The sequence below is a fragment of the Chaetodon trifascialis genome, chromosome 19 (genome assembly GCF_039877785.1).
Source record: "Chaetodon trifascialis isolate fChaTrf1 chromosome 19, fChaTrf1.hap1, whole genome shotgun sequence".
Taxonomy (NCBI): domain Eukaryota; kingdom Metazoa; phylum Chordata; class Actinopteri; order Chaetodontiformes; family Chaetodontidae; genus Chaetodon; species Chaetodon trifascialis.
In genome coordinates, this window is record NC_092074.1 from 19,405,190 (window position 1) to 19,416,305 (window position 11,116).

At 42.3% G+C, this 11,116-nt stretch overlaps 1 protein-coding gene across 1 annotated transcript; it reads left to right on the plus strand.

The window, feature by feature from the left end:
* Positions 1-340: 340 nt before the first annotated feature.
* Positions 341-10,556, plus strand: clu (clusterin). Its single transcript, XM_070987237.1, has 10 exons — positions 341-469; positions 4,857-5,021; positions 5,265-5,413; positions 5,515-5,685; positions 6,318-6,488; positions 6,576-6,789; positions 7,138-7,278; positions 8,346-8,566; positions 8,782-8,972; positions 9,827-10,556. The coding sequence occupies exons 2-10, from the start codon at positions 4,904-4,906 to the stop codon at positions 9,837-9,839; spliced, it is 1,389 nt and encodes a 462-aa protein (XP_070843338.1). The 5' UTR covers positions 341-469; positions 4,857-4,903; the 3' UTR covers positions 9,840-10,556.
* Positions 10,557-11,116: the final 560 nt, after the last annotated feature.

An 11,116-nucleotide genomic window follows, 5' to 3' on the forward strand; every position in this document is an offset into this window, starting at 1 on the left:
CTCAGCAGCTCTGGTGGCTGCTGCCAATAAATTAAAAAACTTCTGGAAAAGTCCTCTCAGGAGCGTCAAGGACCGGCAATAGCACGGGCACAGGAAAACGCGTTCGCATTTCAAAATAAAAGCACAAAGTGTCTCTCACATGATGCTGGAGGATGAAGAGTGACTTCAGGAATGGCACACATAAAATGAATTACATCATAGTGGAGTTACGCGTTTTATATTATGTAACAAAACATTATATTATAGCCTGAAAGAGCATAGAAAGAAAAACAACTTTGATTACGGATTTATTTTGAAGTGTGATGCAGGAAATGGGCTTTTGCATTGCGGTAGCCTGACAGTAGCGGCGGCGTGCGGCATGCTTGGCCGGTGAATCACATGTCTGCACCGTTATCCGCTGGTATAAATACAAGCAGCAGTGAGACTGGAGCAGCTTCAGACGCTCTGGAGTCTCAGGAAACTGACGGAGGTGAGTCAGGGGGGCTTTTATTTTGTTAAATCCTGCAGCTCGATGATGCTCAAATGGTCTCTTTCTGTCCCAGCTGTGACAACATTGTTGTTATGATAATTTAGAATAGAAAAGAGAGCAACACCTAAGATGCATATTCTGGATTTCTGTTATGAAATGTCAGATTTTAAACATTTCTCACTGTAATTCGGCTGTATTGGGTCTTGACTGTATTTTTATTTCTTTTTTAATGTGGTGCATTCAGTTGTGCTGACTGGCTGACTGCTGTTTGCATTGCTTACTCATGGGTGTGACCTCCATCTTTGGATCAAAACAACTGGATTAGGGTGGATGACATCATAGTGTGGCTGTTTCACTTTAATACTCCTCAGGCTGTAAACACAGGCACACCCATCATCAAATAGCAGGTATAAACCTGCTATTTGATGATGAACTTTGGAGTGTATATGAATAGAGGATGCACACAGGATGGATTTTATACATGTGTAATAGCTAAGTGCTAACACTGACAGTTCCCAAAATGAATTTCTTTCTTTTTCTACATTTTCCAGTTAAGACCTGACCCTAATTTCTCCATTACCACATGACAAGAAGTGAATCCTCTGCGGGGCAGACATTCCCAAACACTTAAAATGAGGCCAAAATGAGGCCACATGTGCCAGTGTCCCATTTGTTGTAAATGGGGCCCAGATGATCCAGATTAGTTAATGAGTTAATTCTTGTTTTGCCATCGTCTGTGCAGGGCTGAGCTTTAGCAGAGAGGACGAGGCGGAGGCAGAATTGATGAGTGGTGACGTCAAGCATCAGCAGGTGCAGCAGCTTGCAGTTATCAGCTGATGTATTGATAGATTAGAGCTATTATAATCAAAAAGATATACAATACAGTATATCCTGTTCAATATCAGTGCCATGACATATGACCTCTGCATATATAACATCCGTAATCACATATTAGAGTTCGGCTCCAACTAATGACCATTTTCATTATTGATTAATCTACTGGTTATTTGACGATTAATTGATTAATTGTTTTGGTGTATAAAACATCAGGTATTCATATAAAATGTCCACCACTGCTGCCAAGTTGACATCAATTTATTATAAATTCAGAGTGAATGACTGAAATGACAAATCAATCATAAAAATCCTTTCAGATTAATTTTCTGTGGATTATTTAAGTCATTAATCAACAAATTGTTTCAGCTTCATATTAAAGTATACAGTATAATTTATATTGGTAGTCGACTGATATGGGTTTTTCTATGGCTGATGCCGATATTGACAAATGAAACACTCTAGCTGCAGCACACTTATTTTGAATAAATAAAAAATAATGTCCACAAGTAATCAAACTGAAATTATGAATCAAAAATAAAGTTCTTGATGGATTTAACAGCATTTATCAGCAAAGAGTAAAGTCTCAGATGCACACAGGAGCACCGACTGATGCCGATTATCTCAAAATGCCAAATATCGGCCCAGTCAATCAGTCAACCACTTAAACAAATTATATGTGTATTACAATCCTGTTTAATATGGAAAAAATGTTGTTATGTGGTTTATATGTGTAAAATTACAATCATAATAACATAATATCAAAATTGCTTTCTAGTGATGTAATATTATTCAATGCAAAATAACACAGTTTCAGAGATGCACTCGAACGCAGCATCCGATGCAGCTGTGTTTGCCTGTAAACTCTGTGCAGCGCAGTGGACAAACACTCATATTTCACTCAATGAAGCTGAGGCTGATTTTTTCTGGAAAGCCTCGCAGGCAACATCTGGAGCGGAGGCTGACTGGACGCTTTGCGTTCTTTCAGTTGTGCAACCAGGATCCCTGCAGCTGCTCCTCAGCAAACAGGACAGCCTGACCTCTGTGTTGTCAATGGCTTCTCCTTTTCATCAAGTTAACTTTCTCTCCGTCTCGCTCTGTAACCTTTCGGTGTTTACCTCTCTGGCTTTGTCTGTTTTTTCCCCCCCTCTCATGCGTTGCTCATTCTTTCCCCTCTCTGCACGTCAAGACTTACTCATAATAAAGGTCTTGCGGAAAGCAGTCCGTCCCTGTTTACAGACCTTCCAGTAACTGGCATGCTGTAATTAAGCGGTGGCTTTATTGCCACACGAATAATGACCTTGTTGTGTAATCGGCTGCGGTTTTGCTGCACTGTACTGTTAAACTCGTGAACACGTGAGCTCGTACAGAGAGCAGAAAGTGGGACATTTTTCAGCCCCCAGGTGGGTGTCCAGTCCTGCTGGGTTTGGAGCACTTTTTTGACTTTTTCCACTGCAGATGAAAAGCAGATTTTCAGGGAGTTTTTCTATCAGTACGCTGAATTCTCTGTAATGTGATAAGACACCAGAAACACTTTGAAAGTTGCTCCTAGCTTTACCGCAAAGGTGAGAAAAGCCATCGTTCAAAGCCACAATTCAAAATATGTTAGATTTTAAAGGTGCAGCCATGAAAATATGGAGGAAAAAGTGGAGGAATTTGTTTTCAAGAGGTCAAATAATGAATTAATGTAAGTGTAATAAGTCTTTTTGTCTCTTCTATGCAGCTTTATGCCAAACTACAGTACTGTGCTAGTTTCCATAGGAACAGTAGATGGTGGGCGAGCAGGTGACTGAGCAGAGGATGAACAAGCGCTTTCACGTCCAAAAGAACAAGTTATATAAGACACATTTAGCTTTGAGGACATTTTGTGTTAATTCATATTTTATAAGCTTGCAGATCAGATCATAAACACAGCAAATAGCCGTTTATGGGTCAGTATCCCTCTCAGCTTGAATAATAATGAAATACCATAACTTAAACTATATGACTCAAGTGTGTGGAGGGTTGCTGACACCCCTGAATGTGGATTGAGATATGAAGTCATGGTATTTATGCAGCTGTTTCGTTACTATTGAGCTTTACTGCCATCTACTGGATTGTAAGATGTATGGCATTTGTTTTGCCATGACTTTTGTTTTCCAGCCTGAAAGTTTTGGTTCATTCTCAAAGCTCTCATCAGCGTTGTTTGGAGCAGCAGCAGGCAGCTGTTTTTTCCTCTGATAAACAAACCAAGCTACAGATAAAGTTAGCGAGTAGCTAGCAAACACAGGGCTGTAACACTTGTGTTTAGGACCTAATTGCAGTTCCACCAGAACACACACAGTCTTGCACGCTGCGAAGAACAATCTGGCAGTGATTGTGGGCTGATTGCGATGAGCTTCAGGTGTGTGATCAGGTGCTCGGACTGAGTGTGGAAAACTACTGGCAGAGCAGCTAAGAGTGGATGTAACAAGCTGAAGAGCCACATATTTCCCTCTGGAGTTGGAGGAGACCAAACACAAAGCTAAAACTTGCACCAGGTGGCCACAAATATGGTTAAATGAATGATAACGTTTGCTAACAACTTCACCACACATTCATCTTAATAATGTATCTGCAGCTCATTTCTGCTGCTGCAAAGTGGCCAAAAAAGTCAGTTATTGTACTTCACAGTTTGTTTGTGCCTTTGTGGGCACCTTGACCTCACCTGCATCCAGTCCCTTTAGGGGGAAGTGGAAAGTAGACTCAGAGCCAGTGTTTATAAAGCCGCATCTCCTTTGGCTGGATGGGAACAAATCCCTGCAGCCAGGCTCCAAAGCCTCATGGAAAGCCTGAAACCAGAGCAGTGGAGGCTGTTATTGCAGCAGATTAATACTCCTGATTTTGAAATGAGACATTCAACAATCAACAATCAGCGGAGACTCAGAGAGAGGGAGATTAAAACTGGGGAGGGGAGAGAAGGCCAGTCCATCTTTCTGATGAATTTCTCCCTCTGTGTTTATCTGTTGTGTGTGTGTGTGTGTGTGTGTGTGTGTGTGTGTGTGTGTGTGTGTGTGTGTGTGTATGTGTGTGTGTGTGTGTGTGTGTGTGTGTGTGTGTGTGTGTGTGTGTGTGTGTGTGTGTGTGTGTGTCACTCTCCTATGAATCTGTCATTGTTGGCCATACAGGCAGCTGATAGAAATGGGTTAGCAGAGAAAGGGCCTGCTGTTCTCTTTATGTAATACTTTTGAAAGGCAAAGTTGGTCAAAGTCACAGGAAACACTGATCTGAGGCCAGTCTGGTCTCAATGTCCTTGCTCAGGGTTTAGTGAATGAAACTGGAGACGAGGAAAATGCATTCAGAAGACATCAGTATGAATTATTTATCGGTATTGATCTGTGTTGTTATTTTTATGTAATGCAGTGTCAGGGTGGAAAACTGCAGAGCCAGCGCAGTCATTTTCTACTGCGTAGCTGTCTGCTTTCTTTACAGCTTATGCCCCCCAGTGGACATAAAGGGACATTACAACAACATTGTAACAGAGAAGAGGCTGAAAGTGAACCTGAATGTTCATGTCTGGTGTTTTTCTTCCCAGTTTTTTTTTCTCATCATTGCCTGCTGGCCCTGTGAGAGTCAGAGAGGATGTTAATGATGATGATGATGATGAAGAAGAAGAAGGGGTCAAAGACTCTGGCTGTGATGGCCCTGCTTCTGGCCTCAGTCGACTGTGTCCTGCTTCCATCAATGGAAGAACTTACCCGTAAGTTTCACAGCGTCAGAAAACTGGAGCGTCGCTTCACCCGACTTACAAACGATTATTGTCGCGTTTCAGCTTTTTTACTTGTTTTGGGACTTTTAAATGTATTCTTTCTAATGTTGTTAACACCATTTATTAGTTATTCCATTTATGTCTCAGTGAAAATGCCTTAAATCAAAAGTTGTGGCTGTGTTGGGGGCTGCAGAACAGGCCTGCAGTGAACATGCAATGCGTCTCTTGTTGCAGAGATCTCCCTCGAGGGCGAGAAGTATCTGGACAAACAGATTGAGAACGCCGTTAATGGAGTGAAGGAGATGAAGAGTGTGATGCAGAAGTCTTCAGAGGACCACAAGAAGTTTTTGGACGCCCTGGAGAAGACCAAGGAGCAGAAAGAGGTGCCTGATAAAACTGCCAGAATGATAACTTGATGCAGCGATAACCACCAGCATCCACCACTAACAGCTCGCCTCTGGACATCTTTGCTGTTTCACTACAGGAGGCGCTGCGTACGGCTCAGGAGGTGGAGGCCAAGCTGGAGCAGGAGGAGGAGGTCTGCAATGAGACCATGAAGACTCTGTGGGAGGAGTGTAAGCCTTGTCTGAAGAGCACCTGCGTTAAATACTACTCCCGAACCTGCAGCAGCGGATCTGGACTGGTGGGACGACAGGTCAGAGCGTCACATGTTCACGCTCAGTATGATCACATTAGATGACGTGCATGAGGCTGATAATTAGCTGTTTGATTGAGGACGTGATGCAGTTTTTCATTGATTGCATGTCGCTTTAAGTATCAGTCAGTCCTCTAAAACTAAAGTATCCACAAACATGTTAAATATGATCAGTAATAAAATGTGACCAAGTACATTTACTCAAGTACTGCTTAAGTATTTTGTATTTCTACTTCACTACAGCGCAAAGGGAAATATTGTTTTTTACATTTATCCAACAGCTGATTAATTGACATTTAATTCTACATTCAACATACAATTCTGAAATGTGAGGATTTCCTGTTTCTCTTGAATTATTGTAATAATTTTACTTTACCTTAATGAAAATGAAAAAATAGCAAATACTTTGGATTTTCAATGATGTAAAATGTCAAATTAAATGATACTTAATGACACAAATACTCCAGAAATGACCAGTATAGCCAGTAAAAACACAAATGAAACACAGTCTTTCCAACAGTCCTTCCCATCCCCCGTCTCTCTCCTCTTCACGTTCCTGATGAGGTAGTAAGCTAAAGAGTTTCAGCTTTTACGGTTTGATTTGAAATCCAAACTCCTCCTTTGGTCTGCAGCTGGAGGAGGTGCTGAACAGGACGTCTCCCTTCTCTATCTGGATCAACGGGGAGAAGATCGACGTCCTGGAGCAGGAGGGACAACGACAGAGCAAAGAACTGAAGAACCTGGAGGACAAATACACGGAGATGGCCGACGGCGTGGACAGCATCTTCTCAGACAGCATGAAGGTACTGTGTCAGATGTGTCAGAGCTAATTCATGAGCTGACGGGCGCAGCGTCATCAGCTCTGTCTCTGTGTCCTTGCTGTTTCTCAGGTGGCCGATCACGTCCACTACAACCCTCCGGCGTTCTTTCTTCCCAGTTTCCTGGGGCCGTACACCCGCCAGAGCAGAAGCGTTCGCTCTTTCTTCCACGATCCTTTCCACAGCTTCCAGAGTCTGTTCTCCCCCATGACGGGCATGGGCAGGAACTTCTTCGGTTCAATGGGCTCCATGATGGACATCGACGCAGACACGCCTCCTAATGAGGGTACATATCCTCACATATTATCTATACCCATAATGACCTATTCAGTTGGTTGCAATCTGCAGCTTTACCACTAGATGTCACTGAATCCTCCACATTAAGGAGAAAGTTTGGAAACTACTCTAGACTTATATGTTGCAGAACTGAGGATTTATTTTAACAACAGTTTGTAGTCATGTGACCAGAAGTCACAATTAGGATAAAAATTCGAGTTGAGGATTTGAAACAAGCAGATTTGTGATTGGTCGCTATATGGTTTTTCAGTCAGTTTCAGACCATGCATGTAAACTTAAAATGAACGGCGGGTTGTGAATTGACATTTCCACACTGTGTGTTTGTGTCTGATTGCAGACGGCAGCGTGAATGAGGACGTGGTCATCACCAAACCTTTTGGCAACGGCAGGATGACCTGCAGAGAGATTCGCCGCAACTCAGCCGGCTGCATCAAGTTCCGCGACGAGTGTCAGAAATGCAAAGACATCCAGCATATTGGTAAGAAAACTCTCAGATGAAACAATTTAGTCAAAAGGCAGCAAAAACAAACAAATAAAGAGCAATACTGAGGGAAAACACATGAAATTAAAAGGAAATTTTGAGTAACATCCTTGATAATGAAATAAATCACATAAGATGTCATGAAACAATAATAACAGCCACTGGAAAGGTTAAGTGAGTCCGCTGCAGACCGGCTGCGTCCTTTCATGCAGCTTCCTCCTGCAGGAAACCAGCAGGAGCTCAGTGATGATCCAGAGATGTTTTTATTAGAGCAACACAATTCATTCAGATGAATGGCAGCGGAGGCAGAGAGTGTCATTTAATTATGTAATCTGTTCCCTTTGTGTGGATGATGCTTTTGTTCCTCTGCCGTGAGCAGAGAGCGTTTCATCTGCATGTGAAACACTGAGACATCTGGATTCATGTTGGTTTCACACTCACTGCTTCAGCAAGATGGAAGAAACACCATATCCTAAAATCTCTCTTTAGATTTTAGGTCATATCATGCAGCTGGAATACTTCGTGTCTCTTCTTCAGGTCCTCTGATTGAACTAACAGTGTGTCTATCAGGAAGAAGGTTTTCTCTTTCCATGACAAGTTTGTTTTTTGGCATTTTATGACTTTACTTGACAGTCAACAGTAGAAAGATAACAGGAAACAAGGGAAGAGAGAGGTGAGCGGCAAACATATAACAAAGATCCACAGCTGGATCTGATCGCAGGACATCGAAGAACTGTAGACACAATTTTGACATATCATCACCTTTTAGGTTGATGTGGTGACTTGTTAGCGGACAGCTGCTTATGTACACATCCAGCTGTTACACAGCAACATTAATTGGAGCCTCATTTCTGAGGAATTACACGTGTGAAAGTTCAGTATTCACTCTATTTTAGCTCCATTTTTGGTCTCCACCACCCCCTGGGATCAATATGCCAAACAATATAAACATCATGCAATGAAACAAATGCAATGTCTTCTAATCGATATAAGTACAGTGATTTTTCTCACCTCACTGGAGCTCCATGATGATGTTGTTCATCCATTACGTGCTTCCTCCACAGACTGCTCTGGTAAGAAGCCCCTGGAGGGCCCGCTGAAGGAGGAGCTGGAGGGCGCGCTGGCCATGGCCGAGCGTTTCACCGAGCAGTACAACAGTCTCCTGAAGAGGTTCGAGGAGCAGATGTTCAACACCTCCTCCATCCTGGACCTGCTCAACTCTCAGTTCGGCTGGGTGTCGACCCTGGCAAACAACACCAATGACGACTTCTTCCAGGTTCAGACGGTACGTTGAATTGTTTGCTAAACTCGACCGCTGCAGCGCTCCGTCTTTCTGCATCTGTTAGTGTTGGTTCAAAGCTCTAATGAGTGCTTTGTGCTTAGCTGGACAACCACCTTGAAAGTTGGATTTCAATTTAAGAAAACATTAAGTAAAGTGAAAAAATCAAAATCATATGCACAGTAAGCAGCCGTTCAGATGAATTCCTCCTTGTGCTGCAGGTGATCTGCAAGGACCCTGAGGATAAGCCGGCTGGGGAGGAGACGCAGCCTGCTGATACCAAGGTGTCCGTGAAGCTCTTTGACTCGCCAGCTATGAACTTCAGTGTGCCGGGCAACATCCCATGGACCGACCCCAAATTCTCTGAGGTGGTGGCCCAGGAGGCTCTGGACCGCTACAAGGAAACCAGCATGTGAGTGTTTACTGGGCTACAAGCAGGAGAAATAATGGCCAGGATTTAGAGTTTTTGGGGATATGAGTTTATTTGCTTTCTTGCTGAGAGTTAGATGAGACTATTGATGCCACTCTCATGTCTGTACCGTAAATATGAAGCTACAGCCAGCCACTAGTTATCTTAGCTTAGCACAGGGACTGGAAGCAGGGGGAAAGAGCTAGCTCGTCTGACCAAAGCTAACAAAATCATCATACTGGTATGAACATTTTTAAACTAATAAGTTTGTCGGACCAGTAACCCTCCGGAATATCCGGTGGTTGCTTCTTCTCCCGGCAAGTGTTAGCATCTGAGAAGATGCAGGCTAGCTATTTCCCAGTTTCCAGTCGACATGTTATGCTAAGCTAACTGGCTGCTAGCTGTTGCAAGAAAGCAAATTTAAAGGATTTATGAAGCTTGAGCCATCAATATTTGGTGTGTTTTCTTGTAGCTTGTTAATGTATCCACATATCCTCAAAGTTACCCACGATTTATTTTTAATCTGCTAGAATTTTTCATTTTCTACAAAAGTGGACAAAAGTAGATTTACTGCGCTGTGCTTAAGCTCTTTAGCGTTGAACCAATTTCAGGTCCTAGATGCTCAGTAAAAACAGAAAATAGTGACAGAAATTTAGATTTTAAACAGTTTGATTCAGTGTCCGATCTTCAAGCAAAGAAAGGAGTTCTGAAAGCTGATAATCTGGCTTTGAATGAAATCTATTTTTGTCAGACTTTTATTGTCTCCAGGGTCAAGAGAGGACGTTTAGTCAGAAAAGAAACTAGGACATAAAGGGAATCACTGACCATGTCTGCTCTCCTTGTCTTTGTCTTCCCAGTATGGTCAAATAAAGCTCCCAGTTGGATTGGCGCCCCGACCTGCACTGTCAGCTGACAAGAGAATGTTCTGGACTCATCACACCTGAAACCCAGACGATAAACACACCTGGAAAATCCCCCGAAGCCAACCCACTGATTCTGATGTGAATCTGAATGAGTCCTGCTTTCGCCAACGACACAGTTTAACCTCAGAGATTTGTGTCGTTACATTAGAACTCTTTGTCCTGTTCTAAGAGAAGATATTCAGTAGATGTAGATAACAGGCCTACTACTAATGTAGTTCCTCCATCATTAGATGTTTTACTCTTTGTGTGCTGGGCTTTGCAAACAGGTGCCACAGCACTTATGTGATTCACGCTTTAGCCGAAATTGATGTAACTGACTCTGAAACAGTTAATTCTCTGCATTCAGGCTTTCTAACGCACTAAGATTGAACTGATATTTCCTCCACAACAGTCCAACAAAACAAAGATTTGCAGGAAACTAAAGATTAGAGGACGTTAATTCAGGCTGTTTCAGTGACCTTAATGAGTTCCCTTCTACAGATCTCATCTGAGCTGGTTGAAGTGGTTGATTTGCTGGAGTTAAACTCGCTGTTTGGAGAGATGAGAGTTGAGAAAGTGAAACTGTTTTAACATTTGATGTTCAGGATTTCTTTGAGCCCCGCTGTACAGACAGCTTAGCAATGAAGCAATACATAGAGATCTAATAAAAACCTGCTCAAATCTATTCAGCGTCGGTCATTTCTATTGGCAGTTTTGCTGCAAATGGTGGCCAAGGGACTTATTTATCAAACTGCTTTGATGGAAATTTGGGACTTTCTCCAAAGATGAAAGAGAAAGTTCTCCCCTTTACACCAGTTTCATTCTCAAGAATAAAAACAATCCATGTTCCTGTGACTTGTGTGGTCTTGAACCTTTGAGGTGCTGCTTCAGAATGAGCTCTCGTGCATCCTGTTTGTCTCTGAGATCATTAGAACCTGATTGGACCTGATGAACAATAAATTGATTAGTTGCAGCTGCTGCTTTCTTGTCACTGTGGTACTAAAATCTTCCCTGCTCTGGTTTGGGTTTTGTTTTAGGTAGTCCCTAGGATTTCATCAATAATCCCATACTTTTTATTATAAATACATTAGATTGTGCTTATTGTCACCATTAATTGGTAGTGGTGATATTAAACAATGTACAAAAAATGTACCTGTAGCAAAGCTATAGCTCAAAAAACCCAGAAAACATGGTTTCAACATTAAAATAGAAGCAAAAATGTAAATCCAACATCAAACATTTCAG

What these genes read in the sequence shown, in the direction of transcription:
- clu (XM_070987237.1), top strand. Translation starts at nt 4,904, where the DNA reads ATGTTAATGATGATGATGATGATGAAGAAGAAGAAGGGGTCAAAGACT. An exon ending in CAAAGACATCCAGCATATTG is followed by an intron (nt 7,279 to 8,345) that starts GTAAGAAAACTC and finishes CTTCCTCCACAG; the next exon opens with ACTGCTCTGGTAAGAAGCCC. An exon ending in ACTTCTTCCAGGTTCAGACG is followed by an intron (nt 8,567 to 8,781) that starts GTACGTTGAATT and finishes CTTGTGCTGCAG; the next exon opens with GTGATCTGCAAGGACCCTGA.